General features: G+C 34.9%; 1 protein-coding gene across 9 annotated transcripts in view; it reads right to left on the bottom strand.

Annotated features, from left to right (window-relative positions):
• CPEB3 (cytoplasmic polyadenylation element binding protein 3) overlaps positions 1–20,570 on the bottom strand; it is an 86,788-nt gene that overhangs the window by 56,086 nt on the left and 10,132 nt on the right. For 7 of the 9 annotated variants that reach the window (XM_027710931.2, XM_027710927.2, XM_027710928.2 and 4 more), the window contains exon 3: positions 68–227. In XM_027710931.2, coding sequence (XP_027566732.1) covers positions 68–227 — 160 coding nt within the window. The remainder of the gene's footprint in view (positions 1–67; positions 228–20,570) is intronic. The other 2 variants (XM_027710933.2, XM_027710934.2) reach the window with 1 other exon arrangement.

The following is a 20,570-nucleotide window of genomic DNA, read 5'->3' as shown; positions in this document are numbered from 1 at the left end:
AGAGCAATACTGAAAAGCTGATTTTTGTTTAACACCAAGCAAGCATGGACATATGAATATTCCTAACCTGTAAAATGATTCCTCCACATTATATCAGCGAAACTCATTGGTGGGCCACTGGGAGGGTAGTGTTTACCTTTCAGAGGCTCATGATCAGTCCTTATCATATCCATTAAGGAATTTTCCAAAGAGTGCAAGTTAAAAGTGTCATAGGGCCTATTCCGGTCCTAGAAGAAAAAAAAACGAAAGAATAAGTGTTATTGAAAAAATAATTTTCTAGCACAGGCTCATTTCTTGTTATATAAACTCCAGTATCCAATTCAAATTTCTTCTTGATAGAACTTTTCATAATTAAAAAAAAAATAAATATAAGCCTAGAGTTGTTAAAACCATATCCTTCATTTTGCAGCTGCTGCTTTCCCCAGTATTCCCCTCAGCTATGCAGAGAGGCTTTTAACATTTCTAAAAATACGCATACAAACAATAGGTAATTTTAAATATTACCATTTAAATAAGGACTTAGAAATAAACCAATATCAACGTTTACATTGGAGAAGTGAAATTGTTTCAGAGATTTTTAGTTTACAGCTTCATCACCTGCCTTCTGTCACTATGCTACCTTAATATCAGAGCAAAAGCAATGCTCAAGATGCCAGCAGGCATATTTGTTCCAGAAAGTACCAAGCAACTCTTCAAATGTCTAACATTAATCTCACAGGTTTAAGGAAAATACACTAGGTGCAAGAAAAAAAAAACAACAGGCAAGTTAGAATATGCAACACTTCCACAGTAGGGCTCTCAAAAACCAAGCAAGGGCTTTATTGTTTGAATCTCACATTTTTGATTTGCTGTAGTTCTGCTACTGTTTTATAAGTGAAAGGGGAAAAGAAAAGAAAAAACCAGAATCAATCTTTAGCAGGCCTACTAGAACAACCAGTTTCAAAGTTCAGGAACAATCCCATGGAGGAAACAATCTACCAATGTCCATGTACCTAGTGTACTGTACACAACACGACACAACAGAATGGCCATTGTAATCAGTCTCTTTCTAAAAAAACATTATTTTTCTTATTCCCATCACTACCATTTAAAAAAAAAAAAAACACAACGGTGTTTCTTTATGCTACAATTAACAAGGAGTGGTATAATATTCTACTGTGCAAACTGAAATCTTCACTATAATATGCCCCCATAATTCCTTGAACAATGTTTTTCACATGCTGGTTACTAGAAGATATTCTTGCTTGAAAGAATAAAATTTAAAATCCTCAGAGAAGAAGCAGAAATATGCATAGAAAAGGTAATAAAAGTTTTGTCTTAAGTATTATTTCTCTTGAACCCTCTTGTTCTTAGGTTGTCTTTAAATAAAACAAAGGGAGAGAATGAGGTATAAATTAAGCTTGCTTGTTGTCAAAAATCTCATGTTCCCACAGTGGTCTACTCTAAACTGAAGATCCAACTTCCTTTCTCCAACATGCCAATGTTGTATTTTCTGTAAGTGGACTAGCATGGTTTTCTTCACATATTGATTTCATCCATTGAGCATTTTTTGGCAGTCGAACATGATGTTCAAATAATAATACTTGATTTCTGTTAGAAGCTATACTAAGCTCTAAAGTTCAAATGAGCTCACTGATTTCAGGTTTCATTGCTGATGATTTTCAGGTCTTCTACAGCTGCTTAAAACATCAACATTTGTATACTGTATTTTAAAAAGTACTTGTTCACCTATCCAAGTGGATAAATACATTGGAATATAAAATAAAATGTATGCCTAGGAAATCTTAAGTAGATCCTGGGGAAAAAATAACCACAAACCAAACAAAAACTCCCAAACAGGTTTTTTTGAGTTTTGTTTGGTTGGTTTTTTTTTCAAAAAAGAAAACTTTATTTCTGTTAAAACAACCCAATTCTTAGTAATATATAGTAGGAAAGAAGAGTTTGTTTTATTTCATATTCACTTTCTTAACAGAAATGCAAGGTTATATTAAAAAGAAAAAGCGTAACTTGGATGTAAAAAAATTCCACTCTTGTGATATATTAGTAAATTTATTAAGTAGAATCTGCATCATTCTCTCAAAGCAAGAATTTTTGTGCCTTTTTCTATTTGCTTTTTTAAAATACACGTACTGTGTATACATAAGGAGGTCAGATGTTTCAACACCCAACTATGACATCTTTTTAAAGAGAAAATATGAAAGCAAACATTCATCTTATATCCTAAGTAGGGGTAGGGAAGTATTTTTCAGTCAGATCAGTCCCCTGATCGGGCTTACTACACAGCTGTAGCAGAGCTGAGCTGGCAAAACCAACACTGGAGAGCAAAAGGGCAGCACTGCTGCTTTTGCCACAGTAATAATTTATTCCAGCTTTAAGCATTCCTGAGATTATAGTCTTAGAGGACAGAAGGTGTGAGTTCAGAAGAGGACACAGCCTACAAACTGAATTTAATTGTCCTTTATTAACGTATGAATGTTATATTTTAACTATGGTACTACAGCAGCAAATCCCTGGGAGGCCCCACTTTGTTCTAAAACTTCCCAAGGAGCTGTGCACATGGACACATATGAAAAAAGTGAGAAAAAATCGTAGCATCAAGACAAGGCTAGGCAGGGCAGGTTTGTTAGAATGCCCCCTTTTAAGGGGCGTACAAACCTGCAATATATTTTCTAGATGAAATTAGAGCTACATTGGATGCAGGAAGATCAATTTAATCAAAACCCTTTGCCTAGGAAATTATAACACTTCCCATTATAGTACTTGAGCAAGATAAATCTAGTAAAGGAAATTTTAGACACAACAGATTTTATGAGTATGTTGTGGCACGTACATAAGTATAATGCATGCTGACTACAGATTTTGTAGTGTGGGTGATAAAACAAACAAGTCAGGGCTAACATTCTAGCTCCTGAATAAAAGGGCTACTACCATTTTTCTTAGTAGCTTTCATTTCAGTAGTAACTCATTTGTACTCAGCAGATTTGAAGATTGTTTCCTAAATTCAGCAATTTCTCCCAAGAAAATTGGTGCTTCTGTACACCCACACACACGATTATGTTTCCTCATTTCTCAGCATGAACAGGTTCTCCTGGTTTTGTGAATTGATACTGTTCCATCTCCCGGATTTGGCTTTTGCATTGTTTCCACAGGCCACAAACCTACTGCCAAACAATCTGAACAACAAAAAAAATTCATAAATGTCCTTAATAGCACATGAGAACTTTGCAAGGAAGTTCTGAGACTAGGATTGTGAATGACAATCGAAATATATATAAAATACACAATGACAAAGCATAGTAAATAACTTGAAGTTTGAAAAATCAGCAAGTCTGAAAAATCTCCTGGGATATCTTCCTAGAGAATACAAAGCTCCTAAGACCTACTTAGATAAACTACATTATGGTAAAAGAGAAATCTCCAGCTACAAGGCACTGCCTTTGGGTACACAATAATCATTAAGTCAGTGAAAGATTAAGTCCAGGCTGCCCCTGTTGGATTGTACTTTTGCTGTGTACAGACAGCTACTTGTTAGCTACTAGTGGATACAGCAGCATATTTTGGTTTTTACAATACTCCAATCTTGGAAGAAAGAAAACGTTCAGTAACAACAGCTCTTAGAGAAGAAATGGTTCCCAAAACTTCAAATTCCAGGCTTTGGTTGTAATCTCTACATTCGTCCATGACATAGACTTCCTCAAAGTGTACATGTACATAGTGAAAAATGTCACAAAACACAGTGTCTATAATCTGTTAAAAAAACTAAACCCAGAGATTAACTGCCAAAAATAACTGCAGAGTCAAGACACTAAAATGAGAAAATACAATATGCATTTTACCTCAACTTTATACTTTTGTGCATATGTATTATGCTAGTCTCTATTTATTCAACCATAATAATTATTCAGAGGTCTCCAGTCTCCATCCAATACACATAATGAACCAACTCCAGGAATGAATCAAAACGTTGCTTTGAAGAGGTCTGTTTATCTCCAGGACAGATGCTTGTGTTGCTTATTCCAGGAGATGGCTGAGTTTTAATCAGTGCATCAGCAAATTCCAAGAGGGGAAAAGACATTCTGAAAGTTATCTTAATTATGAAACAAAGGTTACTCAGCAGTACCTGAAGTATGTAACTGACAAGTATGTGTAACATTTGAAATAAAAAGAACTTTTTCCCATTTGTTGTACCCTGTAATGTAGTAGGCTTTCAGACTCACAGCACGGGCATGTAAGGGCAGGGCATACCCAGCACTACCTCAGTTCCCTCCCAATAGATACACAAACCATGTCTTTACTGATGAGAGAGAAAGATAAAGAATGAGGAAAAAAAATATTATGGATGACAATGCCAAGACCAAGTCTACAGTTACAGCCATTACAGGTGCTGAGTGGATCTTAATACAGCCTGATTTCCTCACTAAGTCCTTCAGCTTGAACAGGTAGGCCTGTGAACTGAAAAAGGAAATTACTGACATATCCCATGGCAGAGACATGAAGAACATGCACCTTGTTCCAAAAACTGAAGCTGCACCATTTTCTTCTGTCTCTGCAGAGGATTATGGCAGCAGAGGCACTTGACCCTTAATTACTGAAGTACAGTTGAAAGGTGAAAAGTTTTATCCTGAGAATGCATGTCAGCAATCTAACCCATGTTGCCTGAGCCTGGCTATCATCCATACTCAAAATGCTTAACCATGTAACACGCCTCAGGTACCTGGACCTTTCCAAGATACATTTTCCTGTGTCTACATATTTCAGTTCATCTGTTAACTGACTTCCTATTAAGCTTCCAAGCTTCCTATATTCTCAACAGTATTTCAGTTTCAGTAATTTATTTCAGTGTTCTACATTTTCATGCTGCCCTAGATTTTTAAGCTTTCTGCACCACTATGTGGCACAATGCAACCCAACTCTGCTGAGCAATAAGATGGCTTCCACTTACTGAAATATTAAGTGTTCCCAGAATACCAAACCTCCAGTTAGGGTCACAGAAGTCTCAGCACTTTTGCTTACTAGATTCTTTCTAGACATAACACGTGGTATTTTGATCAGAAGAACGAGATGAGATCCTAGGGAACAGCTAAAACAACTTTGCTATCAATGCAAACTTCTTCACTGTGGTCATTGCTGTGTTTCATTCTGTGCCTGGATTTGGTTGCACAGGATTGCTAAGCATTGCCAACTAAAGCTGAAGCCAATGGAAGCACAGCTTTGAATAAATACAGGGTAAAATGCCAGCACTGTTTTAAACTGGGCTCGCTCACTCTGTTCTAGCACCTGCAGCAGGGGTTATTACTAAGAACACCAGGAAACCAAGTTTGTCTCACTCCCGTATCCCAATCCAATGCAGTAAAAACAACTTCAAAAAAGTATTATGAAAGTTTGGCTTGGGACATGCTCAATATGTCATGATGGTGCACATGAATGATCACATACAGCATGCTCTAAATGCTCACTGAGCAGTCTTTAGCTCCTAGCAGCTTCTGCTGTGATGCAATCCCACTTGCATTCTCAATAAAGTCTTAAAAAAAAAAATCAAAATATAGGAAATCTGAAGAATATGGTCACGCGCTAAAGTAAAATGATCACTTTGCAAAAGAATAAAAAAACTGTAAATAGCAAGTGTTACTTCCTTTGCAGCTTGGTGCTGGAATGCTGCCAAGAACAACATGACTGACAACACAGATGCACAGAGAACTAGAAAAAAAATTTTCAGTAATTTTTTTCCGTATATTGGATTTAATAAAAATATGAAATAAACCAAAACAAATAAGACAATATAAAATGTAGGTAGGATGGAAGAATAGGGTAAATTTGTCTATGCCCATAGACACAGACATGCTATGCACAGCATGGCTACTAGTACTAATTCTTAATGGCATTTTATTTTAATTCCACTCTCTTTTTTGATCTTTCCAGTGAATTTTGGATAGTATTAAACTAAGCTGGATTTATTGTGTTCCCTTACTGAACAAAAAGGGGAATGTTTTCTTATGTTATTGCTGTTCTTGGAATGTCCACAGAGGACACACATCAACTTTTCATACGCTTTTCTTATTACCAACTGTAGCACATTTTATTTTCATAGGTTTCGGAAGTTCACTGGACAAAAGGTGAATTTTTTTAGGCTTGTTTAAAAAGCTTCTAAGAAAACTAAGGAAGTTTAATACAAACATAAAGCAATATCTAACTGTATATAGATTATGAAAACATTTCCACATAATTTGAAAAATAACATTTCAAAACTCTAGTTAACAATATTTAGTCACCTTGTCTGTGTTATATAAACATTTATAGTTAACATGCAAGAACTCAAATTCAATCCAAAAGCCTTGAAAACTCGACCTATTCAAGCAATTTTTCCACAAAGAAAGGTAAAGTTGTATTACCCCTTATAAATTGAGTTCTAAAATGTTACAAGGAAACTAAAATCTTTCAGTGAAATGTTTGCAATTTTTTATTTTTTATTCAGATTAACTAGAAAGCAGAAATAGAGATTCAACCAACATCATACAGAGTTACAAAACCCAATATAAATTATATTATTCATTTAAATGTTCTTTTACTTTGCAGTTGAGATCCCCTTTTTGTACACACTTAATACTTGCTTAAAATATATATTAAAAAACTCAGTCTTTATAGCCATAAGACTTGGCATCATAATCACTTAAACAGTATATCCTGCCAAGTTACTGAATATTCAATATTCGCTTGCAAAGTGCGGGGAAGAAAGTAATTGATATTACCCTGCATTTTCCTAAATGAAGGTGGTAACTCCAGAACAGACTGAGGGAAATGCACTAACTGTTCCCCTGGTTTAGGCAATTCATGTTTTGGAGTTGCAAGGAACAAACCATAATATGTCCTACTGGATACAAACTAAACATGCATATATATATATATATAAATTTCTTTCATTAGACCCTTACTAAGCAACTAAGTAGTAGCCTATCAACTGTGTTCTTTGAAGCATTCTTATTTATTCTTCCAACACAGACTTTTATAATATGCCAAGCATACTACTTATATGATCACTAATGTTATTTCTCCACCTCAGATTCAACAACAGTAAAGCACCTACTCCAGGGTTCACATCACCTAATGTAATGCTCCAATGGGGAACACCATTTTTCACGAGGTAACAGAAATATAATAATTTTGCCATGAACACAATTAAACAATGTGCTTTAAAACCCCAAGCAAATAAAAAACCCCACAACAACAAAAAAATTACACTACTGCAGGGAATGATGTGCAGACAGTACAACTGACTGAGCGCTCACTGACAGGATTTATGTTTAGTCATATTTTGTTCAATGTGATGCTTTAGATAAAAATCTGCTCATCAGTCCTGCTGCTGAATGCATCTCAAAAAGCTGATGTATCCACTTTCTATTATAGTTACTAATTCCAGTAACAAATGGTTCTAACACTTGTAAAATATAGGATTAGAGTAGTTACACCCAAGATGACCATCAATTCACAAAAACAAGCAAGTGGAAAAAAAAATTTGTCAGCAGTAGAATTTACAAGGCCATTCGTTATACCCTTGAGCTATTAAAATGACATAATTTAACTGGTTCATTGGCCTGCTGTGCAAGAGTTCAGCACTGATAAGTCACCTTTGGGCTTCTACCACTCTGTTCAGTAGAATGTGCCCCATAGCCTCTGCCCCATAGCAAGGAAAAAGTAACATTGACCTAAGAACTCCTTGCCAGATAAATCGACACATGTTAAGTGCAAACCTCAGATCACAAGATGAAAACAAAGATGCCAAGGAGAAAGAAGTACTGGAAGTGCTACAGTGTGAAAGGATCTGAATGGTCACACTTGGCAGTCTCGGTCACATAATGTAAAAGACAGTAGACATTGTATAAGGAAGTTATTGCCTCAGAAAGATTTACAGTCTGTCTTATGGCATGAGAGCATAATGAGACAAAATGGGAGACAGAAAAGAATACAAGTAATCACTGTCAAACAGATTTCTGAGCACCACTATCCAGTAGCTTCATTGATTATGGTCACCACAGCAAAAGAGACTCAAGGATTTCTATGAAATAGAAACAGTGGTTTTATCTACAGTTACTGATCATCAGTAACAAAGGATATATTGGTAAGGTTAAAAAAAAAAAAGTGTCACTGAAATGTTTAAGCCTGATGACAAATAAAATATTGTCTCTCACCCAAACGCATTACGCTTCTAAGAAAAACGTGACTAAAATAATATCTCACTGGCATATTTCAAGTCAGGCTTCTGTTCCATTTCCATTGTGCTTAGAAAATACTGCCTCCTGAACAAAAATCTTGTAGGTGTCAGAACTCCAGACAGCAATTTCAACAAAACAGAGGTAACACACTTCATCTTTTCACACAGGACAAGATCATCCTACAGGTTTGGAGAACTACCCGTAGAGAAGACAGTCATTTTCCATCTCAATGCAAATATAGGCCTTTGCTTCTAAAAGAAAATCAATAGAATTTTAAGAATAGTGGGGACAGTTGTTCAGTAAGGGTTGAGAGGGAACTACAGTCATCTACCAATATTTATGCACAGGCCTAAACCAGGCCAGAAACCCTCACAATGTTCCAGTTCCCGGAAAAGACAAGGAGGTGACCTTTCCAGCATGATGCCACTTTGCATTCAGCAGGATTTAAAGAAAACGTTTAATCTATTAGTTGCAATATACTTTTAATTACTAAAATTACTCATGTGAGTTTATCCAAGTCCTAACTTTATATTATTAGAGCATGATCAATATGCATGACAAATTGTGGCATGCAAAAATCCATTCAGTCACTTTCTTCTTGAGAAGAGTCAGGAAGCAAATGTTCTTCATCCTGGGACTTTATCAAGGACATAATCTATGACAGAATCTCAAACTGTCTCAGCCACCTTCTCGTAAGGGAAACAGAACTACGAGCTCTCTCAAGCTGTACACCTATTTCTAAATATGAGTTGAGGACTCCTGTGTAGCTACTGAGATATAAGGCAAACCTTTTCCTAAAGGATCATTATATTAGAAATTTTAATTTAAGAATATTTGCTATTATGTACTTGATCATCTGCAAAATTATCAAAAGTTGCATATATACAACTGAACAGGTAGGAAACAGCAGACAGCAGCAATCCAAAGACCACTCATAGCATCAAGCCCCACTCAGAGGAAGGAAAAGCAGAAGTGGAACAAAAAAAATCACAGTCCAAAATAATGTTTTCATTAGAAGCAACTCTTCAAATAAATTATACACAAGTAATTCCATTTCAGATTAAATTTTGTAAACAAAAGAATTTTTTCAGTTTCAAGTACTGAATCATCACACATATGAAAAAAAATCCGTTTAATAACAAATTCAAAATTAATGTATTAAATATATTACTTCATATGATAAATATATTAAAATAGTAACTGAATCACACTATGTATACTTGTATCTTTGATTGCCTAAGGAGCATAAAGTCATCCAGGACATGAGGAAAAGAATAACTGTATCATGTACAAGGGGCCTGAATACTTATATTACACTTCTTCAAAATAACAAGAATTGATACTTCTTCCTCTTAGATGGGAAGAAACCATGAGCAGTTTTATGTTGTCAGGTGTTATGCATTCAAATTACTGCTGCTGCACATTTAGATTTAATTAAAATAATTCAGAAATCACTTACAAGACATACAAGTATGCAATTAACCAAAAGGAAACCTTCTCTATGCAGAAATTGAAAAGGATATTCACAGGAGCAAGAAAAATGCTTTCCTTTTACATTATAAGGGCTAAACTGATTAGCACATGGCAAATTTAGTAAAGATTGCTCCAGACAGGAAAAATGTCTTGAGATAAAAGCCTGCCTGATTGCAACTGAATTCTCCTTTTTTGTACAAGGTAATAAAGACTGACAGGTGCCTTAAGAAATGTTGCTAGGAGGAAAGAACCAGGATGCTCAGCCACTTACATACATTCAGGGAAACTATAAGAAGGTCAGCATGAATACCTTGGACAACAAATTTCCAGAAAAAAGTCAAGCAAGATTGATAAAAAAATTAAAACACATCAGAAGTCAGGAGCAAATAATGAAGCCTCCCTCACATTCACAAGGGAAAATCAGGTAAACAAGGGGAAACAGAAAATACAGGTAAATAGTAAGAGACAAAGCAATATCATCTATCCAATTCAATAATAGATGAGGTGCATGGGAACACCCTAAACAAAAGGAGCCAGAGTCAGTAAAGCACAGTTAGTGGAACCACTAAAGCTAGTCCAGGTAAGGATGTCAGTACTGTATATATCTGACCAGCAAAATAAAAATTAAAGAACTGCAATAACTGAAGCAGAATATGAAACGTAGGTGACAAACACTGTTTCTAGTTTTTAAGACTAAAATTCATGGATTTCTTAAGAAATACAATGCAGAAATAATATAGCATTATACGTTACTGAAGCAGTACCCTGGAAATATGATCTCCGGTTCTCGAAAGACTATAATATGGCTGATCTAACAAGGATTTCAGCACAGCGTTTCATATGGTGCTACAGGCAAAGTAACCATGTAAACAAGAAAAAAAAAGGTAATTAGTGCAATTGAGGTAAGGAAAAAAAATGGCAAAATGGGAAAGAACTGCTAGAGATAAACAGAATCTGCTAAAGAAAAGTGAATAATAGAGTTTCTTAAGGGCAAATCATGAGACCAGTTTTATCACTACTGTTGGTTAATAAAGTAGAAACACAATAATAATAATTACAAGATAACATCAACACAGAGGAGATCAGCTCATCATGCAGAAAGAACTGAAGAACTGCAGCAAAGCAGGCTGATATTTAATAGCACTAACCTACAAGGTCATGACCTCAAGGACTCAATTCTCTCTATAAACTGGGACCTCATCAACCGGAAAGAATAACATGGAAAGGAAAAATACCAGCGTTTATTAGTTAATTTCTGCACAGTTATAAACTACAAATATAAGTATTAAGTGTGAAAGGGTAAACAAAATTGCAGGTTGTGTGAAAACTATACATCTAGTACAGTTATCTTTTGCATCTATGCACACATACCTTCATTAAAAAAGCTATTTTTACTGTATTTGTTCTTTTAAATTAATTTCCCTTTCTCTGTATGTCCACTAGAGCCAAGGACTGAGTTATATTTTGAAACATTCACCAGTTCGAGTTTATATTCAAACAAGACTACCATGCAAGTGAAATAGCAAGAAAACTTTCCAGTTTCTCTAGAAAGTGAAGCCTTCCAAAAAAACTGTAAAATGTACTACAATCCATTTTCAAGTAGTTTTAAATGGCACACACAACAACAGTTACTTTTCCCTTGCCTGACAAGAAAAAATTGTTATAGAAGTAGTCTACTATTTCTACTTTACAAAGCCATGTCAGAAGAGTGTGTTCCTCTTTAGACAAGGGAGGTAAGACTGTCTGCAGAAACTTGCATCACTTATAAAACCTGCTGACAACTATGGGTGATTTTTTTACTGAGATGTCACAAGAACAGCTTCACTTATTAGCAGCCAAAGTAGCAGGAGCCACCAACCTGAGGACCTTTACCACTAAATGTTGAACCCAGTCCAAACTACAAGATTTTATTTGCAGAAATTTTCATCCACAGAAAGTGAACAAGTGTAGTGTCATCTTGGATTGCCATATTTGAAAATGCCAGAGCTTCCCTTTCATTCTATATTATAAAAGTCCTACTTTTCCTTGTTCCTGACTTTTGTTTCCTCCACTCTCTTGTTCTGCCTTACTCTTCCTGCTGCACAGTCAGCAGCTACTTTGGCCATTGTGAGTTTTAAGAAAAGCCCTTTCAGTTACTGTGAGAGGTTTCACTGTTTTCAATTTCTTTTTTTTCAATTGTCACAGGAAGAAACAATATGATCCTGGAAAGAATACATGAACAAGAGAATTATTTAGTGAGATGAAATAATTAGGTCAGACTGTTATGGGCATCATGACTTAAAACTAAAAGGCATCTTTATAAGTAATTTAAAAAAAATTTCAAACTTACAAAATGTGCTATATACATTTTACACACGTGGTTATTACAATCTTGATGCTTACTAAGCATATCAATAGATGATATTAGATTTGGTTATAAGCCATCTGTTAACATGCTGGACCCTAACAATCAGTTAATACATTAATCACTTAATTAACCCTTTACAAATGTACAATTACTGTAAAGGTCATGTAGTAAATGGGAGTAACACCAGCTACCTACATGTTAATTCATTAATGCTTAACATCTCTTTCATGAAGCAAAATACTTCAAGCAGAATGAAGCAGCAACTTCCAACAAGGAATTACGAATTTTCATTTAATCCAAAACAATATTTAACCATTAAAGTGTTTTAAAACAAAACTATTTTTTGCAATTCCCTAATAAGTCTTATTTGCAAAAAAGAGCCTTTACCACTCTGAGAATAAAACTAAGAGAGCTTTGGTGGGTGATTTTGTTTTGAAGAGCCATTCTTACAGATAGAAGACATTTATTCAAAACCACAATACACTACAGATAACATATATATCTATGTATATATGCCTATATATGACTTTCAAAAGTTGCCTGACATTTCTCATTAAAAGATCAGCTTTAACTTGCTTACAGTGTTGCCAAAAATAACTTCCTAGGATGACACTTTTTAAGATGAGCACCTTTGCAATAATTCTTCCATGTAAGAAAGATGAATTTCACTGGAACATCCACTTATGAGTATGACATAAAATAAAATCATATATATAAAATGACCATGTTAAAGACATAATTCTTTCCTCATTTACATCATAAATGTTTTTCTGTCAATCTGTGTGAAGATCCATCCTAAGTCACACATTCCAGAAACCCAGTGTGGGGATGAGGAAAGAAAATCAGGCATGTTCAGACTAAATTATCACGTGGTTAAAATTTTTAAATTTCCAGAATTTAGAACTTCTAGCCAGTACTTCTGAAAATTCCATTCTCCCTGAATTTAAACCTACTTAAAACCCCTCACGCTATTAAGTTTACTGGAGTAATTCCCACAGAGTAAGTGAACACTATTCGCCTTATGCCTACAGGGATTTATTGGGCCTTCCCCTGTAACTTGAAGCTTTGACATGGAAAGCAGAATAGGGAAGGCCAACTCATATGAGAAGGCTCAGCTAAAAAAGGGATCAAAAACCAGGAAGAAGTAGAAGGGATGTCTGAAAGCAGTGGAGTTCAAGGTGGATAAAACAAAGAAAAGGGGCCATGCCCGCAAATCCACACTTTGCCCAAAACTGAAACCCACTGACAGTTTATGCTCTGTGTACACATAGCTTTCATTTACTTTGTTAAACAAGAACAATCTGTAGAGTTGATCAAAAGACTCTAACTTGGTTGATGAATCATGTGAAGGTCATCATCCTAACATGCAACAGAATCTGTGGTTTTGCTTAAGTATTTCATTTAAACTCTAGGAATTTAAAAGAAAACTACAATTCTTGCAAATTTTGCAAAGCCATTCAGAAAAAAGAATCGGGAAGCAAAAGAGTAAGACTTCTCAGCATTTGGAAGATGTGCAGAAAATAACATAGACAATTGAAGGAAAAGTGGGTATCAATCAAGTAAATTAAATATTTTGCTTCTTTTATCCTCCCTGATGGAAAGTTCTTAATTCCTGAGTAACTGGCATGTAACATAACCTAAAATTTTTGACAAGTGATAATTTGTTGTCTTCATTTTTTGATGCCTGAGATTCTCACAAACATCAAACTTAGAGATTTCAGTGGATGTTCTGTTTTCAAAGACCTATGTAAGACCTATATGCTAAATATTTCAGAAGAAAACTACAACTTTTCAGTCTTCTCAGATTGAGCACTGAGAAGAAAATGAATTCCCCAAACTCTGTGCCTCTTATTTACATCTCTAGAATGGCAATCACATTCTCTTAACACTGTTGTGACAAAGCAGATCAACATCTATCCTGATTGGCACAGTGTTTCTCTCCTATAAGATCTTAGAAAACTTGACAATTTTATCTCTGCAATGAGCTTGAGAAGCATGCAATAAAGGGATAAAGCCACATTAAGCAATGAGGAAAAGGAAGGCATCATTTAGTTGTGTTTTTCATATGCTACTGGTAACCTGTAGGAAAAGACAGAATCATATAACTGAAACTTATGAAAATGAAAATTTTGACAAAGTCTGAACATACACAAGCAAAGCTTCTGTGACATTTCACAACTTGCATTTTTAAAATTCTAAAATTTACAAGTAATAATAAAAAGATTACACAAATGAAAATCTAACTTCATGAACAAAAATTGTGCATTCATTTAACTACTGAGGTACCTGTTTACTACTGGTATGTACAATATTCTAACAATTGCTTAAAAGCAATCTTCTTGCACTTCTCAAATTTCTACTAAATGAAATATGGAAAAATTAAATAAAGAAGAAATAATGAAACGAAACATGGCAGTGGCACCCTAAATTTAGGTACGGAATGTATAAAACATCATATAGCCTAAAAACTGACAAGTCTAAACATGTTCTGACATACTTGTTAGAAAAAACGAGAATGGAAAACTATTACACTTCAAATTTCATAGTCATTAAAAAAAAAGATTTAGTTTAGTATGAAAAAGAGGCAAATGGTCTCAATAACAGCAAAACCTACTCTGTCAATGCCATTCTAAAGTAAAACACAGCTAATGAAAATTAATTTCAATTGTATTTGGGAGAAAATGAACTAGTTATACATACACAGATCTAGATTACAGATGTACATACATAAATATTTTGCATATATTTATACACAAAATGCTAATATTACTAGGAATGGAAAATTTGCCTAAAGCTTTGAAATATACATCGCTTATTTCTCTCACACTACATGTTCCACTTACTCTTGTTGCTGGCTAGAGGGAAAAAAATATCTCTGAACACATGTGGACATTTCGGAAGTTTCCTTCTCGAAGGGAAATTATGAGCCTACACAGCACCAGGAAGAGTTCAAAGGGAAATTTAGCTGTCCTTCCACTGAGCAAACAGTAATTAGAAATCTCTGTTTCCTGCCCTTTCTGAAATTTTAGTTCCACCATACAGAACAGGTAGATGAGATAAGAAATGGTGAGAACTACTTCAAAACTATGCACCTAACTGGGCTTGGATTAAGTTAGAAGGGCATAACAGTTTGATTACCCCTGAGAGAAGCCAGTAACTTCCACCTAGTACTATTGTTTCTCCCATCTCAAGATCGTACAGAATTTCTTTATCTAGCTTTTGATATCTTCTGAAGACGTGGAATACAAGGAAAAAATCCACTATCATGCCTAAGGAATATGCTGTTCCATTTTCAGCTGCTAACTGCAACCACCAATTATACATGAAAAGCTTTCAATCTTGATTTCAGGGAGTTGAGAAGACAGAGTGGGGAGAAATAGGGAAAAGGAAGCGAAAAGAGATACTTTTTCTATCCTAAGTTTTCTAACTGCCATTATGCTAAAGGTCTTGAACAGATCCTTTTCCTTAAATAACATATCACATGTTACTACGATAAAAGTGAAATCCAAATCAAAGCAGCATGCTTATTTTGGAAAAAACTGTGAAGTTTGTAAATGGCCTTTATTTCCTGTGGGAGTTCATGCCACAATTTGGAAAAAATCTTGATTAAATTTCTAGGACAAGCATCTTTTATTTATGAATAGTATTTTCAAACTTATAACACTATCTCAAGTGATCAGAAGGAAAAAGGAACAAAAAAAAAAATCATAAAGACCAGAAAACCTTAGAGCATCTCTCAAATGTCATCACTGGATAGTTTTGATAAATATTTTTCTATACAGCCTAATTTAAAATTTCTAGAAAGTGGTCTACCCTGACCAAGTCAAACTCAGATGTGTACAGTTTAAGATCATTTTATAACTTTAAACTAAACAGTGCTATATTTTAGTTCCCCTTTAGTATACTTATCCCAGGAATCACTCATGAGTGACCTTAATGAAAGAAGAGCTATTTTACCAACTGCTAAGAAATAGAAATGTTCATCATCCACTCGGCAAACTAATTTTTTTCCTTGAAAGCCACCTGGAACTTGAAAATACTACTTTTCCAGGTCTCCCTTCCTCTTACAGTCAGTTCACAAGAGCAGCCTAGGCAAAAAGATAAAAACCAGGAAAGATGATCCAAGAAGGGAAACAGCAAAATGAACTGCCCTGCCCCTCACCTTCCCTTCTACCTTACCTCCGAAAGAAAAGACAGATAGACCTTTATCAAATCTGCAGGACAAAATTATTGATTAATTGTTCTGTATTAACATCTTTAATGTTTTTAAGGAAGTGCTACCTATATATGGAATTGATCAGAATATCAGCTGCATACTGAACTCAGACCTTTGCTCTACCTTCACTAACTTTAACAGCATAACTACGATTCAATTGGTTACTTAAAACTAATCAATAAGTAATTAGTGATAAAAATCATCATACTTTAAATGTAAACTAGGCATGTACTTTTTCTTCTGTACTGTTACCATACTGCAGTTAATTTGAAAACACAGACATTTAGAATTAAACCAAATTTAAAAACAAATAAGAAACTGTAAAATACTTCACAACTGATAATGCCAGAATGTCATATATTACTTGTAGTTACACTGAAAGACTACTGAGAAACCATGACATACACTCTTACATTTTAATATTCAGAATCTGGCTACTTACTGTGCTTGTTAATACTACCGACAGAAGCATGTAAGAAAGGAGGTGGAGGAAAAAAAAAAAGCAGACCTATGCAATGCTCTCTTTTTTTTCTTTTTGTCCATAAAGTTGAAGGCCGATACTTGTGTGTCATCATGTAAGAAAAATTAAGATTGGACTACATGTTAAGAAATAGATTTTAAGATACCAGTAACATTACTAAGTGTGGTTACCTACTAAACTGTCAAGAAGCCAGAGCCAATGCTAAATTTAGACTAAAGAAATACAGTGTTTTAAAAATCAATCTTCAAATAGACTTATTGCATACAACTATTTCTGGTTGGAAAAAACCCACTAGATCTAAACAAAGGTTTTAAAACTAAAGTCACCAGAGTGTACTAGTCAGTATAACTCCTTTACTCATAAACACAAAACTGTATCTGTTACACTGGTGAATGTTCCAATACTTGAACTCAACATATTTATGTATATATACACTCATACACAAACTCACTGCATGTTGGTATTGGCATTTAGGTATGAGATATTGAAGTTATATCTAATTTCTAAATTTAGCTTATAATTTTATTTGGTTAAGAATAATTCCTGTTAAAACCAATGAGGAAAGAAAATCCATATCAAAACACCTCCCCAAAGACCTTTCTCAGTCTCCCTGCAAAAGACAGCATGTTAAAACTATCTTTATACACAATAAACACCACCTTATTTATTTCTGCTCGAGAAATATTTATCAGTAAAGCTGCCAAGAATGACTTGATGCATGCCAGAATCTTCAGAGCACCAAACTGCTATGCATTTTGTATTGTTTCTAAAGAACATTACTTGAAAAGCAGCAAAACTTAGCACAACTTCCGGAAATTTGTTACAGTGCTATTATAATTAAAAATCCACAAGGTAGATATCTTTACTTAGAATACTGGTCTTCAAACATTTAATTCCTTCTCTATCTTTTTAACTGTAAAGAGAATTTCTTACTCTTGCTTCCAAGGGTCTATTTCAGGCACTATCAATCCTCCTGGTTAGGAGGCTGTGTCCCAATATCTTCACATGGCCAACAGCTAAAAGAAATACACTATTTACCTGAGAGAAGAGAAGGAAAAGAGAATTGTGGGAGCAACTCAGAAGCACGAGATGACATTAGCTCTCTTCAAGTCCCACCACTCTGCTGTAAAATGGAACTGAACCGTTGCCTGTGTCCCAGGGACAATCAGTTGCTGTCAGCCTCAAAAGCCAGAGATGAGAATCACCTGACACAATGGCACAACACTACTGCTTGCCACATGACAATCACAAGACCTTCACCTGAACCATTCAGAAGACAAAGAATATTCAGAAGAACAAATGGCCATATGGCTTAGTTTCACATATGTTCCCACGATCTCATCTCCAGCTCTTATCTTCTACATTTCACTCCAGACTGATCACTTCTCTTCTGCCTTTCAACCATCAGCTTTGTATCTCCCTAATTTTTTTGTACATTGCAATCAATTTTTCCCAGTAAGTATATGGAAGCAATCTCCCTCAAAGCATTTTTAGTTGCCTTTCAACACCAATCACAAAGCAGACACCAGCGAAATTTCTACTGAATATTTAAATATAATAATTCTAAAATTCTACCAATATTTTAAATCTTCTGATATGTTCTGCAGCACAGCTCCTTGGGACAGATGCCAATTGGTTTTGACGTACAAGATGTACTTGCAACCGGACTTGTCTATCTCGTATTGGCCTTTTTAGCCACCAGCGCACTTGTAGCAAACGTGGGTAGAGCCCTTCCCAAATCTTCCTTCGTGAAGCCCAGCCATGAACAAGATGCACTAAAGCATTACTCAAATTCAGGGATAAAAGATATCTAGCATATTCCTTTATATACATGTTCTTAAGAGAAACATTTTCAAATTGAACATTTTTTCCTAGAATAAGATATACCAATAGCTGAGTATCAACTGTCTTCAAGCATTACAGACTCAGAACACAAATCTTGGCTACAGAAGTTTTCTTGGCTACAGAAGTTTTCTGCTTAAAATTTTTGATCACTGCAAAGACCTGAACTACAAAATAGCTCTCCCTGATGTTATTTCAAACAGTGAACATATTAATAGTTTTCTTTTTACTTAGGAAGCTTAGTAATCTTAACATAAAGAACACGTTAACACAAAGAATTTGCTATGTGCAAAAGTGTGTTGCTAGAAAGTTTACTGGAAGGTCTTTCTGAAGTAGCTCAAAACTGTGCATTATGAGGGGTGGCAGACGTACATGGACAAACCTGCCAGAACTACTTGATAGTGCTGACAAGCAGAACTTACTGTGTCAACATATTGCCCAATTTTGGGGCAGGGGGAAGAAGAAGAAAAAAAAGGCAACCAGAACCTTGGCAGCAAATATTAAAAACTCTTAGACTAATCTGAATTTCATTTTTATCGTGTAACTAAACAGTTGCCTCTTATCAATAGTATGGTTTCAAGACATCTTTGGCAATTTGTTAAGTACAGCAGCAATTAACATTAACCCAGATCACAATTTTGTAAGCAAAATTCAGCAGCTTGTATAAAAAAATAGGAAAAAAATACAAGTTTTCTGAGTCTCCAAAATCAGACTGTTATACCAGCTGGTGCTGAGAGTAGTCTAAGTATTTGCTTTCAGTGGAACCTGAAAACACTAGGTTAAATTCACAGAGGAAAAAAACCAAGTTTTCAAATTTACATATTGCCTAATACGTTAGTTTTTCAAAACCTTAATTTTAAAAAACAGAGGAACTTTTCTTTAGAAGCAGTTGTCTATTTTTTTTCTCCTAGTGATGACTAAATATTTGTCAGTTTAAATTGAGACAATTTACAGTCACAATAATAAACTTGTATATTCATTAAAGATGTATCTCAACAATCAAACCACCAAAATAAGACCATTTACTGTTGTTTTCCCTACTAATTCAAATATATCGAAATTTGTCATGTCTTATATGTAGACAATTAAGAATAATTGTAAATCGAAACACATTTCCCACTCCTAAAAAACGACTGGGAGCTATATTCATTAGCTTTTGTGTCACTGTGCTCTGTGCAAAATACTATTTGAACCAGGCATATTGTGTCTAAAGCATAATCTTTCTCCAGACTTCAGTGCTCCAAAGACATTAACCAGCAGTTCACCAGAAGCCACTCCGCCTTCATTTAGGGTAGCCAATAAAAAATTTGCAACTCTCCCTTTAAACAGAATGAAGCAGCAAAATGAAATTTCAGGGCTGACTATAAGGTGTCCTCTTTGAATGGGACTGGAAAGTACACACGATAACATGTATTTTACTTCGACAGTCTCTAAAAATAATGGGGGTGAGGGTTGTGTGCTTGATTTTCTTTTTTACTGCGTCTCTAACACTGTCAGTATAAATGCTATTCTTACCAAACTTGTAAGTTAAAAATATTTAAGAGTTCATACTTTGTTGAGAAAACAATTACTTAAAAACAAGAATATATATGAATGGTTTAAATGTATTTCAAAGCAGAAAATTTTGACTTGTCTGACACTAAAACAGCTAACCTAGAAAAAATCAGAGATTCACTTCATCTTATATAGATATAACTGCAACTGCACACTCTGCTTTTTTTCAACCTAAAATGGATTTCACACCATGACAGGTTTCATTCTGCATTAAAATTGCAAATCTTCTATGTGGCCCAGTTTCAGCTGCAATTGATCTGCTTTGTCGTCATAGATTAAAAAAAACAGTGAAGGGCACTGCAGCTTTAAATATTTCAGAGCTATGTAGCTAGTAAATAGACTCCATTGCAATATGGCTCTGAAGGTCGTGTCCTATTGTCTCTTTTCTCTGCAAATATTTTGAACAGCATAAAATGGTTTATTTTATACAATACCTCCCTGCCATTTCTA

The sequence above is a fragment of the Pipra filicauda genome, unplaced genomic scaffold (genome assembly GCF_003945595.2).
Source record: "Pipra filicauda isolate LSUMZ 115617 unplaced genomic scaffold, ASM394559v2 scaffold15_size4787011_pilon, whole genome shotgun sequence".
Classification (NCBI taxonomy): Eukaryota; Metazoa; Chordata; class Aves; order Passeriformes; family Pipridae; genus Pipra; species Pipra filicauda.
This window is presented reverse-complemented; position numbering and strand designations above follow the sequence as displayed.